The sequence below is a fragment of the Pleurodeles waltl genome, chromosome 11 (assembly GCF_031143425.1).
Source record: "Pleurodeles waltl isolate 20211129_DDA chromosome 11, aPleWal1.hap1.20221129, whole genome shotgun sequence".
Classification (NCBI taxonomy): domain Eukaryota; kingdom Metazoa; phylum Chordata; class Amphibia; order Caudata; family Salamandridae; genus Pleurodeles; species Pleurodeles waltl.
The window spans coordinates 932,904,640-932,926,653 of record NC_090450.1 but is presented as its reverse complement, the minus strand read 5'-3'; the positions used below and the strand labels follow the sequence as shown (position 1 = coordinate 932,926,653).

At 45.5% G+C, this 22,014-nt stretch overlaps 1 protein-coding gene across 9 annotated transcripts in view; it reads left to right on the top strand.

Moving 5' to 3' along the window:
• Positions 1–22,014, top strand: part of NCOR2 (nuclear receptor corepressor 2) — a 1,084,598-nt gene that overhangs the window by 449,586 nt on the left and 612,998 nt on the right. For all 9 annotated transcript variants that reach the window (XM_069215021.1, XM_069215023.1, XM_069215022.1 and 6 more), the window contains one exon: positions 21,021–21,087. In XM_069215021.1, coding sequence (XP_069071122.1) covers positions 21,021–21,087 — 67 coding nt within the window. The remainder of the gene's footprint in view (positions 1–21,020; positions 21,088–22,014) is intronic.

The window sequence follows — 22,014 nt, the reverse complement described above, 5'->3', positions numbered from 1 at the left end:
GCTCAGAAACCTGCCCTTGCAGACTGCAAGAGACTGTATCAACCCGGGTTCACCAGCATAGGTGGCCTAGCCTCGGAGCCACGAAGGCCACTGTCTCTCCCGCCCTGGGAGCTTTTCGAAGAAAAGTATTTGCAGATATGAAAAATGTGTACTTCCTTATTTCATAGCTTCATACACTTCCTTACTGTGAAAAAAATAATTTTCAGGTCACTTTAACAGGGACTGCCATTCTATAATCTATGCCGTGCACTATCATTCCCTCTCCCATGGGCTTCATGGGCCTGCATTTTTGTGATACCAGTTTCAAACCGGCCAACTCGCATGGTGCCACTGTGTGACACGTGCTTTCAGCTCTCTTCACACAGCCATCAAAATGCAGAGCCTATATCACACATTGGCATAAAAAAAAAAAAAGCTGTAAACCCATCCACAGAATGGGTTTGAAATTCCTGATAGGAGGACCTGCACTGCCGATGTCCATTACAGGATGTGGAACATCTTCAGGTCATCAATGGAAGCCTTAGAAGTTGTGTTTTTGGTCGTTTTTGTAGCGCTTTGCATTTAGCCCCACCCTTCCACAGCCACGCCTTCTCCTCACAGATAGTGAAATTGTATTTTTTTTTTTAATTTTTTTTTTTTAGAAGTTTGCATGCATGCAGTAGTTTATTGTACTGCTAATTGGCCCAGAATCTTTGTGAGAGACACCAGTTGTCTTGGTTTATTGTATTGCTGCATGGCTCTGCATCTTTGGGCTAGACACTGCCTGTCTTTGTTCACTGCATTGTTGTACGGTCCTGCATCTTTGTGATAGACCCCACTTGTCTTTGTTTATGACATTGTCTTAGGGCCTTGCATCATTGTGAAAGTTGTCTTGGTATATTGCATTGACGTGCAGGCTACATCTCTGTGATACTCATCGGTTGTCTATGCATATTGCATTGCTGTACAGTCCAGCATCTTTGTGGTAGACACCAGTTGTCTTTGTATATTGCATTACTGTACGGCATGCATCATTGTGATAGGCACTAGTTGTTTTTGTACATTGAGGTTTTGTACAGCCTGCATCATTGTGGTCAACATCCGTTGTCTTTGTATATTGCATTATTGAGCAGTTAGCATCATTGTGATCTGCACTAGTTGTCTTTGTATATTGCATTGCTGTACGGCTGCATCTGTGTGATAGACACCAGTTGTCTTTATTGTGTTGCTGAAGAAGGACACAGCGCATCCATCCAGCACAGTTCAGATGTACCTTGTAAATGGGTATCGTTTATACCCGCTCCTTCCACCAGGGCCCTACATGCACTATATTACAACAGGACACGCTGGGACAGAGCTTCAACCTTTCATCCAGAAAACCAGCAGGATTCAATTGTTTGACTGTTCCTGAAGTACACGCGCTGTTATTGGTTTCCTTACAGACATGTAGGTCTGCCTGGCTCTAGGCATCTGTACCACCCTGTAAGATGCATAAGTAATTCACTACAGTCCTTCGTCTCATCCATCAATCCCCAAGAACACCCAGCCACAACTCACTGAGGATGATCCATGTGCATTACATCTTCAGAAGCTGTACCAGACTCTGTGCTGCTATAGGAAGCTTGGGACCCTTTAGAATGATACAGGGCCGATCTTAGCGCAGACGGTGTCCTGTGCGAAAATGTTTGTTGCCGCTCCCAGTTGCCACCCCCGCCACGGATTCCCTTGCTAACACCCTTTAACAGTTCCCCTCAAGTCTCCATAACCACTCTCTCTCAGGTGCATTTAATTCTGTTTGTAGCGCCACTCATTCTGTGTGGGGTGTCAGAGCACTTTACATTTCGCACACATTGCACAGAGACAATCAATTATAAGTGTGTGAATCAGTGTATAAGAAATGTTACATAAGATAAAGCACTAGGAGATGTAGGAGTCACATGTCACCCATACTGGTAGGCTGTACGGTTTAAGAGTGCTTGGTTTGAAGAAGCACAAACTCAGAATTTAAAATGTAACACCATGGTTGGGGGTTCCCTTTAAATAATGGGAATTAATTTATTCTCAATTTAACCCTTTTTAAAACATTAGGGTCATGAAAAAAATAACGTTCTAATCTATACCTTGCTGTTTGCATGCAGTTCTTTGACAGTTAATAGCTCACTGTTCTATATTAAGATTTTAACTTATAAACTGTAAGTAACAAAATGAGCTGTCTGACACAAGTAGTAACTGGCTAACCTATTTGCATTACATGCACTTTGTGATTTTGCATGGGACAGATTTTTTACTGGAGGCATCTTAGCCCCCTGCACTATCTTAAAACTTCCACTAGAGAAAACTAAAAACTCTCTCCAGGCAGAACATCAATCACCAAACTTATCTTTACATTTTTATTGCTGCCTGGAAATTGCTGGTGGCTAGGAACACTTCAGTAGGAGCTTTTAAAGCTATAATATGCTTGCAAACACAGTGCCCCCTCCCAAAGTCAGCACCCGGTGCTGTGGCACCGCCCTAGAGCAGGCCATGGAATGATGCATCCGGACCACTCAAACCACTGCATTACCACATCAGTGGCAGGGCTGCACTATACAGATGGCAATACCCTATCCTCTCTGAAACAGAATTGACTTTTATAAGTTTGTGCTTGCTGCGCTCCAGTTGCTTATAACTTTAGGCCGAAGGTTTTTCTTTGAAGGATGTGGCTGTGCTTACTTGTGTAAAGTGCAGTTAGTTAAAATAAAAAAGAGAAAGGCATAAAATGTTTGTTTTTATAAGAGTCCTTTTTTGGGTCAGAGGGATCCTGTGCAGGATCTTGGTTACATTGAAGTTTTGGCCCTGGGTCAAACTAAACATCGTTGAGCTGCAGTGTATTGTGTCTGCTCTTGAGTCTGGAGTGGCGGCCTTGTCCTCTGCTTGCAATTTATTTTCTGCTGTAAACACATCTGAGCCTACAGCTACCCAATGAAAGAATCATTGCTTCTAGCCAGTTGTTGCTCACGGGGGCTACTGGGGTGGGGGGTTGGGGAGGTGAAGATTAATGATATTAAATAAAATATATGTTTTTAAAAACTTACCACCGCACCGTGCCGCCGATCCTTGTCGTCTCAGCAGCATGCAGGCATAGCTCCCAGCCTGCCCTGTGGCCAATCCTGACGCTTCTCAAATCAGCATTAGGATTGGGTGGAGCACCCACCCAGCCAGGGTGCTCCCAGGCAGATGGGGAGCCTGTGCCTGCTCTCTCCAGCCTGGCAACACAGTGCCGGACTGGAGAGAGCACAAGGTGCATGTGTGTTTGGTCGGCCTGAGACAGCTGGCCAAACACACATGCGCAATGACTCCCCTCAGTGGTTTTCATCCCCAGTGCCCGCCCCTTTAACAATGAAAGGATAATGAACTTTGTTTATTATCCCTTCATTGTTAAAGGATTTGCAGCGCTTGTTGCTGGCGGGGGGGCAACGCTCCTCCCCCATAGCGGAGGAGCCACCTCTGCTTCTAACATTTAATGTTGCACACATGCGTCATTAGTGCAGTCCATGGGCTGGGGGTAACCAGATTTCTGCTCTTGTGGCATTTCACCTCGCCCAGCCTGCAGTAACAGACCTTATTGGTACTTATGGGGTCCTTCGGTTTAACCTATTAAAGCCCACTGAGCGCACACCATGGAGCCTTGAGGAAAAGAACCAATTGGAGCACACAGTTCACTTTGACTCGACCACGTCAGCTGGAGGGACTTTGAATTTTGGTTCCAAGTACTTCCCCTAGGATGTAGGACTCTGCATGAGAAGTATACCAGGTGACTTCTCAGTGGCGTGGCTAGTGTTGTCACATACCCATTCAAATACTAGTGCAGCTGTGAGGTAGGTAGAGTGATGGGAGATAGTTTAGTAGAGAACTGTGGTTCTAATCATGGCTTCCACAATTTGTCAAATTGTGTGATCCTGAGAAAATCATTTACTGTCACCGTTTTAGTTTAACACAATTGGCAGTGCTTGAAAACCGTGTGATCACCAAAACTATGACAAAAACTGGACAGCTGATCAAGTGTGAAGTTGAGGTATTTATTTAAATGCTTTGCCAAAGTGCTTGCTTGTGATGGGAGACAATGTAGCGTAATTGAGAATAGAAGGGTAGTGTTAGATTGACCCCGTCACCTTCCTCTGGCCATAAGGATCCATCACAGTGTTGGGTCTGGAATTGCTGGGTGCCTTCTCCGTTAGAGGCATCAAAGATATGGTTGGTTCGCATACATGGGCACCCTGTTATTCCAGGAGGGATCGGCTGTAAATAGGTAGTTCACCCCTGTGGTTGGCAAATGTAGACCTCATTGCGCGACGGGTGAGCCATGCCACCATGGTCCAGGCTGTGAAACGACTCCCAAGGGCAGGCGTGACCTACTGGTTGGTGCTTCTGGAAAAGCCTAAAGACTTACCTTCTTAGCTCACCGACAGCTGCAGTCCACACATTGGATGCCCTAAGTGAAGAGCATTGCATGTGAACCCTCGCTTTCCCATGAGACAATAGCTTACCCTGCTTCAAGATGTTTATTGCTTGCCATAACACCGCACTCCGAAGTAAATTAATGACAGTGCAGTGCTATTTAATACCAGTAGGTAAGTAGGATATGATCTCTTTAAGAGTAAGTTTGTGGCCAATTGTGTTGTATTGTTGTTTGTACTTTGTCTCTTGTGCATTTAAAAAATTAAGTAAATAAAAAAAAATATATATATTATCGTTGGACATGGTAGGGATACATCTGAGACAAATTATTAACCTGCAATAACCTCAGCAAATAGCTTTGTGTTTCATTAAAAGGAAAACCCGGGCGCTTCTCCGTTTAAATGATTGCAGTAAGCTGTAATGAAATTTGCGGCGGAATATACTTCTCGAAATTGGTACTTGGCTAAATGGAGCCCGAATGGGCCTTTTGGAAGTCTGTGAAATGGAATATGAACCGCTGACTGTAAGCGGCGAGCGAGCGCATCTCTCCGTCCACCTATTATTTGTGTTACTCGGCCACAGTGGGTGGCGTATCGTAGGCCGCTGAAGTGCTCAGGGAGGCCCTAGTCAGCCTAAGACCGCTCTGTGTGTATGAGATGCTGGAATCTCATGAGGGGACCTTGTTACATTTTTCTTGGGGGAGGGGTATCGTTTTGTGGTGCGCAACTGGCTATTTGTGTATGAATCTCTATACAGGGAGTGCAGAATTATTAGGCAAGTTGTATTTTTGAGGATTCATTTTATTATTGAACAACAACCATGTTCTCAATGAACCCAAAAAACTAATTAATACCAAAGCTGAATATTTTTGGAAGTAGTTTTTAGTTTGTTATTAGTTTTAGCTATGTTAGGGGGATATCTGTGTGTGCAGGTGACTATTACTGTGCATAATTATTAGGCAACTTAACAAAAAACAAATATATACCCATTTCAATTATTTATTATTACCAGTGAAACCAATATAACATCTCAACATTCACAAATATACATTTCTGACATTCAAAAACAAAACAAAAACAAATCAGTGACCAATATAGCCACCTTTCTTTGTAAGGACACTCAAAAGCCTGCCATCCATGGATTCTGTCAGTGTTTTGATCTGTTCACCATCAACATTGCGTGCAGCAGCAACCACAGCCTCCCAGACACTGTTCAGAGAGGTGTACTGTTTTCCCTCCTTGTAAATCTCACATTTGATGATGGACCACAGGTTCTCAATGGGGTTCAGATCAGGTGAACAAGGAGGCCATGTCATTAGATTTCCTTCTTTTATACCCATTCTTGCCAGCCACGCTGTGGAGTACTTGGACGCGTGTGATGGAGCATTGTCCTGCATGAAAATCATGTTTTTCTTGAAGGATGCAGACTTCTTCCTGTACCACTGCTTGAAAAAGATGTCTTCCAGGAACTGGCAGTAGGACTGGGAGTTGAGCTTGACTCCATCCTCAACCCGAAAAGGCCCCACAAGCTCATCTTTGATGATACCAGCCCAAACCAGTACTCCACCTCCACCTTGCTGGCGTCTGAGTCGGACTGGAGCTCTCTGCCCTTTACCAATCCAGCCACGGGCCCATCCATCTGGCCCATCAAGACTCACTCTCATTTTATCAGTCCATAAAACCTTAGAAGAATCAGTCTTGAGATATTTCTTGGCCCAGTCTTGACGTTTCAGCTTGTGTGTCTTGTTCAGTGGTGGTCGTCTTTCAGCCTTTCTTACCTTGGCCATGTCTCTGAGTATTGCACACCTTGTGCTTTTGGGCACTCCAGTGATGTTGCAGCTCTGAAATATGGCCAAACTGGTGGCAAGTGGCATCGTGGCAGCTGCACGCTTGACTTTTCTCAGTTCATGGGCAGTTATTTTGCGCCTTGGTTTTTCCACACGCTTCTTGCGACCCTGTTGACTATTTTGAATGAAACGCTTGATTGTTCGATGATCACGCTTCAGAAGCTTTGCAATTTTAAGAGTGCTGCATCCCTCTGCAAGATATCTCACTATTTTTGACTTTTCTGAGCCTGTCAAGTCCTTCTTTTGACCCATTTTGCCAAAGGAAAGGAAGTTGCCTAATAATTATGCACACCTGATATAGGGTGTTGATGTCATTAGACCACACCCCTTCTCATTACAGAGATGCACATCACCTAATATGCTTAATTGGTAGTAGGCTTTCGAGCCTATACAGCTTGGAGTAAGACAACATGCATAAAGAGGATGATGTGGTCAAAATACTCATTTGCCTAATAATTCTGCACTCCCTGTAAATTGAATACATCCCTGGGACTGGAACACAAGGCGTTCACATCGATTACGTGACTGACGGCCTGGAGACTAGCTTGGCTGCTTTAATAGTTAGTATTAATTTAAGAGGTGTTAATACTATAATGACTCATTTGGGGCGTACTGCATGTCTGCGATTGCTCAGTCATGAAATGCACCCAGCAGCGTTTCTTTAAGCAGTGCAAGGTGAGAAATGCTTGGAGTTGAAAGAACAGCCATTATACCTTAAGGAACCAGCACTGGCAATGCCAATAGGTCTAGGTTTAATGAGTAAACTTGTTTAGACAGGCATTTGGAAAGTGAATTTGTGCATAACGTCTGTACACATGCGTTGTGCAATGAAGGGCCTGTAGAGGGAGAGGCAGGAAGACGCAAAGTACTCCCTCGTGTATTACAATGCATGAACTTCATTGGATGCGGAAGGATACACCGAAATAGCATTTTGTCAAAGAGTAATAACATATATGTGGTCTGAGGAAAGGAAAGTTATGACTGACAAGGCCTCAACAAATAATACACCAATCTCAGCCTTTGCACAACAACTGGAATGTGCAGTAGGCAGCTGTAAAGCAAGTGTTTCTCTTACTATGCTACTGTAATTTTCCTGATGACATCCGCCATAATCCAGTCTCTACAAAACGAATGTTTTATAAAGTGCCAGTCACATGAACACTATTTACTTTCATAAGTTAATCAGCGGGTGGCCACCTCAGGCCACGTCAACGCGGGCACTGTTTTGTTTCCTGGCCCTTTATGTGACAGCCCAATGCATTCTGGGTGTTGCAGTCTTTGTGTTTTCGTAAACCAATTAGACGAACACTCATCATAGTAGTTATCTGTAGGGTAGAAGCCTAGATTGGAAACTGTGTGCTACATGACATGTTATGGGGTGGCCACAAAAGTTACACACCACACTTTTATCACTAATTTGTCAAGCCGTACATATTCTGTTACAAGCACACAGTACAATGCTCCTTAACAGTGGTGGAGCGGGCCTACAGATTGGGTCTGTAAAGGTTACAAAAGCGAACGTGACCGATAATTACATATACATGACGTGAGCATTTTCTCCCGGAAGTAGTTTTGTTTTTGAGGTTGACACTTGGTATGACCCAGAAGCAAATTAGGATATGAAATGGAACAGTCATCCAGAAGTGACTGCCAGTCAGCTGTATGAATGTGGTTCTACCTAAATACTGAATAACATTTTGCCCTTGAGTTACAAACGTTTATGTAATTATCAGGGCGTGACAGTTTTTCTAGCCACAAACAACTACTGATGGAAAATGCAGCCTAACGTTTCCATCCAATGGGAACACCCTTTTTTGAAGGCCATCAGCAGCCTTTCCAAAGCATGTAAAAGTAACAGACTGTAGTCGAGGCTGTGATTCCCTGTGCAGTTTTTTTTTTAAAAAGCCACATGAATTAGGATTTCACAAATCTGAGCGGGCCTGCACAAGTTAAGCAAAGATCAGCAAACTCATCGATCCACAAACTGCTTTTTTAACATATGTCTTAGTGACACTATCACTGAATACACACAGGTGTGGCAATTGAAAAACATTGTTTATAGACAATTCTTACATAATTAGCGCAAGTTAATCCGTTTTTACAAGAAAAAAACAACTGTGTAGATACTGATACAAAGGAATGAACTAAAATCTGTTTTGAGTATAGGAAATCAATATGTAATTTAATATTTGGTCTTATTTATATGTTTTGGCGATCTGTCTTTTATCCATTCGTATATGTGAATGTTTTATTGACATTTTTATTATAATTTTTCCTTTAAGCAGAAAGGCTCCCACTAAACCCATGAAGAAGGGTAAAAATGCGAAACATGTTTGCTGTGGAACTTAAATCCTTCCTACAACTTTATAATCTCGACACTGTGTATAGCAGTGTGGTTAACTGAGACATTTTTAAAATTGATGTACAAAACGTGTATTTGCATATTGTTTTGTGACCCTAATTACGCAAGAAATTTCGAAAAATATAAAAAAATTCAATTGCCACATGAGCTTCTTTGTATTTTAACTGTCACTCTGAGACTTATATTTAAAAATATTTTAGGTAAAATGATTACTTATTACTTTCAAGACACGACCTTAAACGAAAATAATTTGATTGGATCAGAGTTAATAAAATCTGGTTGTGATGTCTGTGCCATTGTAGCATGATGGCCAGCCAGTTTTCATTGTCCGTACATCACTTAAATAGCATGGCTTTGATTATGGACTGCAGCACTGCCCGGGGACAGGAATGCAACCTACCTTGTTGACTGAACTAGCGGACACTTGGAGCTAAACCTATGCTCGAAATATATGATATTGAACCAAGGATCTGATGTGCATTAGAAACATTCTCCTTAATTGATTTATGCTGTGAAAAAGCTCCAGGGCAGAGTGTAAGCCAGCGGAAGCTCATCCGCTATGGTGGAGGAGTGTCACCCCCTCCTTCCCAACCACCAGCAGCAGCTGCAAAACTTTTACAATAAAATGATAATAAACAGTGTTTATTATTGGTTTATTTTCAAAAGGGGCGGGGCAATGGGGCGTGACAGGTACAGAGGGGGAGTGTGCACTACCCCTCAGTGCGCATGTATGTTTAGCCAGCCGTCTCAGGCGGGCCAAACACACATGCGCACTGGACTCTCTTGACAGCAGGCAGAAACTCCCACTCTGCCTCAGGCCGACCTGTCTGGGCGCTCTGTCCAATCCTAACGCTGCTTTCATTCTGCCAGCAGTTAGGATTGTCCGCAGGGCAGGCTAGGAGCCTGTGCCTGCAGTGAGGACCGAGGAGCGGTGCAGAGGAGACAGCGAGGAAGGTAAGTTTTTTTTTTTTTTTTTAGTTTATTGGTTCCCCCAATCCCTCCCTGCCCCCCACCCCAATTAAAAAAAAACACCTGCCGCCCGGCCCCTTCCACCCCCCCCCCGCGAGCTGCTCTCTTATGTACAATAAATGGACTAAATCACTGTACGTTTTCTCAGTCCACTTTATCTTGAGCACTCTGCAGTCTCCTCGAAGTTTGGTTATGGTGACTTTGTTTTTACCTTGATTGATGTTTACTTTTCTGCTGGTGTTTAGACTTTGGGCCATATGTACAAACACATTTTCCCATAGACACAGAATGGGCAAAACTGCTTGCTACATCTAGCCCTTAATTCTGAACAAAATTTGCTTTTAGTACACTTTCTGATTCTGATACGTAGCCCTTTGCTGCAGCAGGCCATAGGAAGTCCGGGATTCGGCCTCACCTTGCGTCTTAAATCCGGTTAAGTTTTATTTGCCTTAGGTTTTTCCTACATCATCCCCTTCTCTCACCGTTAATGAAAAATAAGTCGCCTTAAGTTTTCCTCTTTCTCACTTGTAATGGCAATCTAATTTATGAGGCATTTCCCAGTGCATGACCTCATTTTCTTTACACTCAAGTCTGAAGGTAGAGGTTATGACTGGTTGGTTGTCTAACACCATTGTCTTCTTGCATTCTTGATAAATCAATTGAAAGGTTTCATTGTGAAGTGTCCATTAGAGATGAATTGAAAAAAAGCCAGATGCTGTTCTGGGTCCAAAACTCCACCTCCTCCCTATAGCTGCACCCCTCCAAGGGAACCACCATTTCCTTACCTATATAATCACATGGTGAAAATTGTACCTCTTCATGCATCGAAAAATCTTTTCGGCCTCTCGCTATGGCGAGCCATATTTTATCAGGTCGAGCTAGTTTTAGGACCTACTCCCCCTTCTGACGAGTTGAGAAAGAACAGGCGTTCTGTTCAGTCAGAAAGTGAAGGAGCAATAAAGACACCTTTAAGTCTTGTCTTGTCACATTTGCTCTGTATTCAGAGACAGGTCAGAAGTCAGTTTGTCTTACAATAAATTTTCCTTCTGACTGCAGCAGAGTTCCAGGATTGTGTCAGGTTTTCCCCAACACACAACATGTAAATAGCTAAGCCAACTGTACAAACATTTCAAAATATATTTCAGTAGTTGTGAAAGCCCATAGTTTGTACCTCTGTGCGATGAAAAATATTTTAATAGGATGAAAACAAATCCGAACACTTTACTTGGTGATGTGCAAAGAATAAATATGTTTTCTGAAATCCAATTTTCACAGATTGTTAATACATTATATAGTTTTATCAGCAACGCTGCAAGTAAGTGGGAAGGTTTTTGGACATTTCTTGGAAAATTTCTGTCTGTAAATGACAGTGTGCGACCACATCATGCTTTAGTAATATATTCATTAAATGTGAGTGTTTAAACATAGACCTAGAAACACTCTAGCCCTGGTAGCAATGCTATTAGTAAACTATGAGACAGGTAATGGATCAAGTGTCCTCTTTATGTGGGCTAAATTATTTTTATACATAGAGAAAACGTTTAGTCTATTTAATCAAACAAATATTTTTTGTATAGCAGAAATGCCGAGCTCACATACCGTATTTTCCGGCGTATAAGACGACTGGGCGTATAAGACGACCCCCTACTTTTCCTGTTAAAATATAGGGTTTGGGCTATACTCGCCGTATAAGACTACCCCTCTTCCAACGCACACCAAATAAAAATTAAAAAACATCAGATTTGATTTTAATATGGTAATTTTAATTCAAATGCTTATGACATGCAGGTACGTAGTAGGAAAACTGTCACTTATAAACATAAGGCTGTTTGTCATCAAACATGTAAACATAAAACAGTGCAAGTGGATTAAACTTTTCCTAATTCACTCTAAAGCTGAAAGGAAGGATAAAACAATAATCCCATGGGAACTGCCATGCTGTTTGTTTTCTAACCAAACTGGAACTGATGATGATAGGAGGAAGATAAACAAACAGAGAGAGAGAGCAAGTGCCGGGCAAGATCCTAGGGAGTCAGCAGCGCCCATCATAACTCCAAGCTATTTTTACAGGACTTGCTGGCTTGACAGTTTCTCTTTAAAAGCCTTCAAAATCCTCCTGTTCGTCATCTGATATCATAAGTAAATCAATTACATTTTGTGGTACATTTGTAAGGCAGTCATCGTATGGATCTAATTCCGTATCAGATGGTATGGTCTCAGCTTCGGCTTTCTCTTCATCTTGCCACAAGTAGAGTCCTCCATACCATCTAATGAATTTGATATGCCACACTTCTTGAAAACCTTGATTACTGTTTCTGCATCAATATCATTCCAGGCTTTTATGACAAACTTGCACAAGACATCCAACTGTGGAGCACGCATGTTTCCTCCTTTTGTGAATGACTTTTCGCCGCTAACCATCCACTCATTCCACTGTTCTCGAATGCGATCTTTAAATGGCTTGTTTAGGCACACATCCAGTGGCTGTACCAACAATGTCAATCCTGCAGGAATAACTGCCACATCTGTGTTTATTCTTGCCAGCCTTTGCTTGGTGCTGGGAGTTAAATGAGCCCTGAACATATCCCACACCAGTAGACTACGTTTTTGAATAAGTCCACCTGGTCGCCTGCTCCATACATTATCAAGCCATAGCTTTACCCCTTCTTCATCCATCCAGCTTTTTTCATGTACATGTACAAAACAACCAACAGGAAACTTGAGTTTCAGCATTGTTTTTCTTTTCAAAATAATCATTGGTCTCAGTTTGGCACCATCAGCTGTGCATGCTAGTACCACTGTAAAACTGGACTTCTCATGTCCTGTTGTTTTAATTAAAATAGTTTTTTCACCTTTTGGATGGACAGTTCTATTTCCAACCATATCAAAATTCATTGGAGTTTCATCCATATTTCCGATACTACTTAACGCATAGCCATGTTTATTGCGCTGTTGTATTACGTATTGATGGAAACTATTTACTTTGGCTTCAAGATCTGCAGGTAATTTTTGTGCAATTTTCGTCTTTTGCCTCAGTACCAGATTATGCCTTTCAAAGAATCTAGTACACCAGGATACAGTGGCCTTAAATCTGTTGCTGTGATCTGGGTTAGATTTGGCCCACTGAAGGGCAAACAAACGTATTTGATTTAGTGTCACTATATAACCACTTTGGCGATGCTCATTCACCATGTCTGCTACATGTTTTTCGAGTTCTGGACAATGTGGGGTGCCTCTTCTTAATGCACACTTACCCCTTGGCATACTCCTTAATGCTTTTTCATTTGCTTTCCAGTCCCGAACCATCTTTTCTGTTACTCCATATTGTCTTGCAGCAGCACAGTTATTATGTTCCATGGCAAAGTTTACAACTTTAAGTTTGAAACCGGCTTCATATTTCTTTCTTTTTGCTGGTGGAGCCAGGATGGGGTCTTGTCTGTTAGCCATTTGTATGCTGTACTGTATGTACTGGTGCTGTACTGTATGAACTGGTACAGATACTGGTACTGGTGCTGTGCTGTACTGTACTGTATTCACCACCACATGTATCTGCTCACCAGATAGACTGCCTTCCTTCAGAATCACCAAGTATACAACAACCAGCCAATCACAGAGAATGAATTTACATTTAAGATTGTTGAAACTGCAGTACAACCAAAGTTAAATGCGGTCAAAATATATATTTTTTTATAATACTGTCATATCCCAATCCAATATGGCCGTTACTATATGGTAATTCCCTAATATGTGCCATGCGCGAGAAGAAAGAAACAGAAAACAGAAAACAAATCTTGTTTCTATGGTACCGTAATAGCGCGATTTGAATAGCCTGGGGCACGCGCAGGAACACGCGCCTGCCCAGACAACTGCCAGCGAGGATTTCGGCATACGGTAAGACCGATCAGCTCCGTGTCCACAAGTACGGTAACTGAATCTTTGTGGGACGCGGAGCCCATCGTACGCTTGGAATTCATTTCCAAATGCAGCGTACAGTGGCTCAGCTACAGGGCGCCTGTCCCTGAAGTTTCAGCACGCCGTATACCGGCGTATAAGACGACCCCCGACTTTTGAGGAGATTTTCAGGGGTTAAAAAGTCGTCTTATACGCCGGAAAATACGGTATTTGAAGGTATACTGATATGTGACAATGAAGAAAAAGGTGACTCTGTAAACTAAAATATGTGCCTAGGATCACACAATTTGATACCCAATTTATGGGTGAAGTACATTAAAGTTATAGTCAAGAAGATTATTCTAGTAACATTTTTATGATTTTTCGAGACCTGCTATGTTGGCAGGTCAGTGGTAGTAATGAGGCAAAAATGAAAAAACTGTTAGTTTTCAGCTCAAGCTCACCTAGCTATTACTAAAATACAAGCTGAAACAAGAAAACTCTCAAATTGTGTGATGAGATTCTAACGTTTGGGTTACCCTAAAGCAAGCTTAAAAATACCTTAGCCACAGAGGGGCTACCAACGAGCACTGTACGGGGAGGGGAGGCAAAATACCCACCTAGATTCGACCCCACAGCCGTTACTATTTCCCTATGGCACACAGCGTTGAAAGCCGTGGGCTGGGAGGAGAAGTTGGCACTAGCTACACCCCTGTGGGACACAGCACGTTTGAGCAATCTGGCTCTCCAGAAGGGATTCGATAAATGGGACCTCATAGGCCTCTCCCGAGTGGGAGACCTGTGGAGTGGCAGTCAAGTAACCCCCTTCCCAGAACTGCAAACTGACTGTCAATTAGCTCACACAGGGATATATAGATACATGCAGATGCTTCATGCTCTGTATAAAGCGATCCCCAATGGGGAGGGTCTCCGCAATCCTCTCCTCTCGAAGATAGGCTGTTTGATGACTACCTACCCAAAAAGTCAATCTCCCTCACTTACCAAAAACTGTGAAATAACTCCCCTGATACCTTAACCCAACTAAAGGAGGCCTGGGAGAGGGACCTGGGTGGTATAGAGGACGACGAATGGCCTGAAGTACTGGCCTCTCCATGGGAAATAGCCATACGAGCATGCTTCCGACTTGTACAAGTGAATATCCTTCATAGAAGTTACTATGCAGCTATAACACTACTGAAAATGGGTAGACTGGACACAGTCTTGCCCCAAATGATGTGGACAAATAGGTACATTTCATCACATGCTCTGGGACTGCCTAGCATTGCAGAACTTCTGGGTTGGAGTGGTGGCATGCATGACAAGTGTGTATGGGAGTGGACTGGAGCTGGGGGCTAAGTGGTGCATTTTGAACATCTCAGATATCTTACCTGTATGGACCGCCTGTGGGTGACCCTGGATCTAATTGTGGCTAAACTGAATATAGCCAGGCGCAGGGGTGGTGATACCGTACCTTGTTGAGGGGAATGGAAGAGAGATATGGACTGGTGTATGCAGGCCGAGAAGGCAGTCTTTGAAAGTAAAGGATGCCCAAATAAATGGAACAAAGTTTGGGGAAATGCAACGAATATTGGAGAAATTTGTGCACGCCTGTGTTGGTTGCCGCCCAACATGCTTGGGACCGAAGACAGAGGCATGTGTATTGACAATAGGGTTATTAATGAGGAGGGGGAGTTGACGGACATGGGTAAAGGCTTACTGTACTGTATACTTGATGCATAATGCCACTGTATTGTGTATAACAGTGCTTGTATTTTATGTCGCTGATTCACAAAGCTTGCTTTTTACCGAAATGCCAAGAAAAATAACTTATTAAAAAAAAAAAAACATTTAAACTCAGCCAAAGGGATGTGCATGCACCACAGCAGTGAAAGGGCTAAGTATGTAAATTGGTAATTTTTGTATATGTTTTCTCTTGCCATCTGGACAGCTGCTTTCCAATTTATTGATGATTTTTTTTCTCCCTCGGCACGAGATGAGTCTTTTGGTACCCTTAGGTGGTACGCATGCAAGGGGTCGTGTATCTATGAAGCACTTCCCTAAAGGCTTTCTCAGTGCTAGAAGTACTGCGTAGTCTAGCTCTGTGCCATCTACACCACTCTGTTCTAATCAGCACCACTGCTTTCTATGCCACTGTTCTCCATGCCCCTCTACTCCTCATTACTCTACTCCAGTGCACTCTCCACCACTGCACTCCAATCTGCACCACCCTACGCCAGTGCGCACTACATCTCTCCACTCTACTCTGCATCACTCCACTCCAGTGCACTCTCCACCATTGCACTCCGGTCTGCACCACCCTACGCCAGTGCACTCTACGTCACTCTACTCTGCATCACTCCACTCTCCACCACTGCACTCTAATCTGCACCATCCTACGCCAGTGCGCACTACATCTCTCCACTCTACTCTGCATCACTCCACTCCAGTGCACTCTCCACCATTGCACTCCGGTCTGCACCACCCTACTCCAGTGCACTCTACGCCACTCTACATCACTCCACTCTCCACCACTGCACTCCAATCTGCACCATCCTACGCCAGTGCGCACTACATCTCTCCACTCTACTCTGCATCACTCCACTCCAGTGCACTCTCCACCATTGCACTCCGGTCTGCACCACCCTACGCCAGTGCACTCTACGCCACTCTACATCACTCCACTCTCCACCACTGCACTCCAATCTGCACCACCCTACGCCAGTGCGCACTACATCTCTCCACTCTACTCTGCATCACTCCACTCCAGTGCACTCTCCACCATTGCACTCCGGTCTGCACCACCCTACGCCAGTGCACTCTACGTCACTCTACTCTGCATCACTCCACTCTCCACCACTGCACTCTAATCTGCACCATCCTACGCCAGTGCGCACTACATCTCTCCACTCTACTCTGCATCACTCCACTCCAGTGCACTCTCCACCATTGCACTCCGGTCTGCACCACCCTACTCCAGTGCACTCTACGCCACTCTACATCACTCCACTCTCCACCACTGCACTCCAATCTGCACCATCCTACGCCAGTGCGCACTACATCTCTCCACTCTACTCTGCATCACTCCACTCCAGTGCACTCTCCACCATTGCACTCCGGTCTGCACCACCCTACGCCAGTGCACTCTACGTCACTCTACTCTGCATCACTCCACTCTCCACCACTGCACTCTAATCTGCACCATCCTACGCCAGTGCACTCTACATCTCTCCAGTGCACTCCAATCTGCACCACCCTACACCAGTGCACTCTACGCCACTCTACTCTGCATCACTCCGCTCTCCGCCACTGCACTCCAATCTGCACCACCCTACGCAAGTGCACTCTACGCCACTCTACTCTGCATCACTCCACTCTACGCCACTGCACTCCAATCTGCACCACCCTACGCCAGTGCACTCTACGTCACTCTACTCTGCATCACTCCGCTCTCCACCACTGCACTCCAACTTGCACCATCCTACGCCAGTGCACTCTACATCTCTCCACTCTACTCTGCATCACTCCACTCCAGTGCACTCTCTACCACTGCACTCTAATCTGCACCCCCCTACGCCAGTGCACTCTGCGCCACTCTACTCTGCATCACTCCACTCCAGTGCACTCTCCACCATTGCACTCCGGTCTGCACCACCCTACTCCAGTGCACTCTACGCCACTCTACATCACTCCACTCTCCACCACTGCACTCTAATCTGCACCATCCTACGCCAGTGCACTCTACATCTCTCCAGTGCACTCCAATCTGCACCACCCTACACCAGTGCACTCTACGCCACTCTACTCTGCATCACTCCGCTCTCCGCCACTGCACTCCAATCTGCACCACCCTATGCAAGTGCACTCTACGCCACTCTACTCTGCATCACTCCACTCTACGCCACTGCACTCTAATCTGCACCATCCTACGCCAGTGCACTCTACATCTCTTGACTCCACTCTGCATCACTCCACTCCAGTGCACTCTCCACAACTGCACTCCAATCTGCACCACCCTACGCCAGTGCACTCTACGTCACTCTACTCTGCATCACTCCACTCTCCACCACTGCACTCCAACCTGCACCATCCTACGCCAGTGCGCACTACATCTCTCCACTCTACTCTGCATCACTCCACTCCAGTGCACTCTCCACCATTGCACTCCGGTCTGCACCACCCTACGCCAGTGCACTCTACGTCACTCTACTCTGCATCACTCCACTCTCCACCACTGCACTCCAACTTGCACCATCCTACGCCAGTGCACTCTACATCTCTCCAGTGCACTCCAATCTGCACCACCCTACACCAGTGCACTCTACGCCACTCTACTCTGCATCACTCCGCTCTCCGCCACTGCACTCCAATCTGCACCACCCTACGCAAGTGCACTCTACGCCACTCTACTCTGCATCACTCCACTCTCCACCACTGCACTCTAATCTGCACCATCCTACGCCAGTGCACTCTACATCTCTCCAGTGCACTCCAATCTGCACCACCCTACACCAGTGCACTCTACGCCACTCTACTCTGCATCACTCCGCTCTCCGCCACTGCACTCCAATCTGCACCATCCTACGCCAGTGCGCACTACATCTCTCCACTCTACTCTGCATCACTCCACTCCAGTGCACTCTCCACCATTGCACTCCGGTCTGCACCACCCTACGCCAGTGCACTCTACGCCACTCTACATCACTCCACTCTCCACCACTGCACTCTAATCTGCACCATCCTACACCAGTGCACTCTACATCTCTCCACTCTACTCTGCATCACTCCACTCCAGTGCACTCTCCACCACTGCACTCCAATCTGCACCACCCTTCGCCAGTGCACTCTACGCCACTCTACTCTGCATCACTCCACTCTCCACCACTGCACTCTAATCTGCACCATCCTACGCCAGTGCACTCTACATCTCTCCAGTGCACTCCAATCTGCACCACCCTACACCAGTGCACTCTACGCCACTCTACTCTGCATCACTCCGCTCTCCGCCACTGCACTCCAATCTGCACCACCCTACGCAAGTGCACTCTACGCCACTCTACTCTGCATCACTCCACTCTACGCCACTGCACTCCAATCTGCACCACCCTACGCCAGTGCACTCTACGTCACTCTACTCTGCATCACTCCTCTCTCCACCACTGCACTCCAACTTGCACCATCCTACGCCAGTGCACTCTACATCTCTCCACTCTACTCTGCATCACTCCGCTCTCCGCCACTGCACTCTAATCTGCACCATCCTACGCCAGTGCACTCTCCACCACTGCACTCCAATCTGCACCACCCTACGCCAGTGCACTCTACGCCACTCTGCATCACTCCACTCTCCACCACTGCACTCCAATCTGCACCATCCTACGCCAGTGCACTCTACATCTCTCCACTCTACTCTGCATCACTCCACTCCAGTGCACTCTCCACCACTGCACTCCAATCTGCACCACCCTACGCCAGTGCACTCTACGTCACTCTACTCTGCATCACTCCACTCTCCACCACTGCACTCCAACTTGCACCATCCTACGCCAGTGCACTCTACATCTCTCCACTCTACTCTGCATCACTCCACTCCAGTGCACTCTCCACCATTGCACTCCGGTCTGCACCACCCTACTCCAGTGCACTCTACGCCACTCTACATCACTCCACTCTCCACCACTGCACTCTAATCTGCACCATCCTACGCCAGTGCACTCTCCACCACTGCACTCCAATCTGCACCACCCTACGTCAGTGCACTCTACGCCACTCTACTCTGCATCACTCCACTCTCCACCACTGCACTCTAATCTGCACCATCCTACGCCAGTGCACTCTACATCTCTCCACTCTACTCTGCATCACTCCACTCCAGTGCACTCTCCACCACTGCACTCCAATCTGCACCACCCTACGCTAGTGCACTCTACGTCACTCTACTCTGCATCACTCCACTCTCCACCACTGCACTCCAACTTGCACCATCCTACGCCAGTGCACTCTACATCTCTCCACTCTACTCTGCATCACTCCACTCCAGTGCACTCTCCACCATTGCACTCCGGTCTGCACCACCCTACTCCAGTGCACTCTACGCCACTCTACATCACTCCACTCTCCATCACTGCACTCTAATCTGCACCATCCTACGCCAGTGCACTCTACATCTCTCCAGTGCACTCCAATCTGCACCACCCTACACCAGTGCACTCTACGCCACTCTACTCTGCATCACTCCGCTCTCCGCCACTGCACTCCAATCTGCACCACCCTACGCAAGTGCACTCTACATCTCTTGACTCCACTCTGCATCACTCCACTCCAGTGCACTCTCCACCATTGCACTCCGGTCTGCATCACTCCACTCCAGTGCACTCTCCACAACTGCACTCCAATCTGCACCACCCTACGCCAGTGCACTCTACGTCACTGCACTCCAACCTGCACCATCCTACGCCAGTGCACTCTACATCTCTCCACTCTGCATCACTCCACTCCAGTGCACTCTCTACCACTGCACTCTAATCTGCACCCCCCTACGCCAGTGCACTCTGCGCCACTCTACTCTGCATCACTCCACTCTCCGCCACTGCACTCTGCGCAGTGCACTCTATTGCTTGACCCTAGGCCACGGTAAAAAAAGGTTGATGAACAGTCTGCATTCAACAACAATGATATGGATAAAAGAGGGTCTTCATACCCAGTAATTTGGGGAGAATCCCTTCCCTCAAAAGGGCATCACACTTAGGTGCTCAGAAGTTACAAATTTGTATCCTATAGGAGCAGAATATATTCATTTTTTAATGTTTTCTTGTGCTTCGTCATAATTTGGTTCAATACATTGGTTGTTCATGACTTTACCATTCTGATGTTCTCTTAAAAAGACCCATTGTCCTAAACTTTGGGGTTAAGCATCACCAGCGTCCGTACTTCCGTCTTCACAATAAAGTCTCTCAATAAGATTTAGGTAAACCCGTTTTCCATTGACTGGTAGCATCAAGGTTTCATGTGGACTACAGCACGCTTGCTATTTTGGGTTATCGGTTGACTCCGTTTACACTGTGACCCCACTTTCCAGTCCTGAGATTTCCATTTACAACTCGCTGTTTTCAGGTGTGTTAGTTTAGGTGAACTGGCTCAAGACTACAACTCCCAGAATGCACTGGTTTGTAACAGAAAGCCAAGGATTGGAAACCGTTTTCTGATGCCATGCAGTCTTCTGGTAACACATTGTCTTATGTGCAGTTATTCATCGAGTTGCTACAACTAATGAAGTAGCCTGGCCCCTGCGCTGCTTGTACTGGTGTTTATGTATGTATTAATGCAGTTAAGTAGTAATAATCAAATACTTTTTTTAAATTTAGAAAGGTGCGTTTCCATTTGCCTTTGGTGTAATTATTTTTCAAATCATACATTGCTGGTTTTAGAATCAAAATGCAAATGAAAGACGAGTTTCAGTATTTAGAGCAGAAAGTTGGTGGGTTCAAAATGCTCATAAATACGTATATTGACAGTGTGTTTTTCCTTTCCCGACTGTAGAAACCAGGCCATGCGGAAGAAGTTAATATTGTACTTTAAGAGGAGGAACCATGCCAGAAAGCAGTGGGTAAGTTATTAGCCACCGAGGAGCCAATATCATGTTGTGAAGCAGTATCTCAGTGTCCACACCAGTGTGATCTCTGGCCCTTCGGTTTTTACGTCTTGCCATTGCAAAACATGTTGTGAGTTTACAGGGGGCTTAGAACCTGCTCATTGCCTACCATTGGTTGGCTTCATTGTCACTCTCTTTTGCTTATTTTTTTGTTCGTTTCCATAGGCTTTCCTTCCTCTTCTTGTGTTTGTCCCTCCACTGGAGCCTGGATGCATTTCTTGTCATTCCGCTGTTTATTTTTGAGGCGCTGCTCTTTTTTTTTTTTTTTGTGTGTGTTTAAGCTCTCTACGCGTGTTTTTTTTTTTTTCTCAACTATCTCTGTCATGTACTTCCCTCTCTGTTCATTTTTCTTGTCCTCCCTTGGTTTCCGTTCTTGCTTCCTCCCTGGGTTTCCGTTCTTGCTTCCTCCCTGTCCACCTTCCATTGACGTTGTTGCTTCCCCACCACTCCCTTATATGTTTGCTCCACCAACTAGACCCGCCCCGCTTCCACTGTGCATTTACTTAATCAGCTCATCCCACCCACTGTTTGCCTCTCTAGCCCCTCCTGCCCACCCTCATTTGTCAGTGTGCTCCCCAAGTCTCTCCGCCCACCCCCTGTTGTCTGTGTGCTCCACAGCAGCGCGCCCACTCTCCACTTGCTTGTCCAGCCACACTGCCCACTAATGTCCATGTAGCCCTAGCTCTGCCCATCCATGCTTTGTCCTTTTGCTTGTCTGTCCCCTCCTGCCTACCCTCTGTTGTCCATATGTTGCCTCAGATCCACCCACCCTTTGTTTTCCGCTTTCTTAACCCTCCTTTGTCCTAGTGTTTTCCCGTCTCCTTCCTCCTGTCTGTGTGCTAATGCAGTCCCGCCATCAGTTGCCAGCTTATATTACCAGCT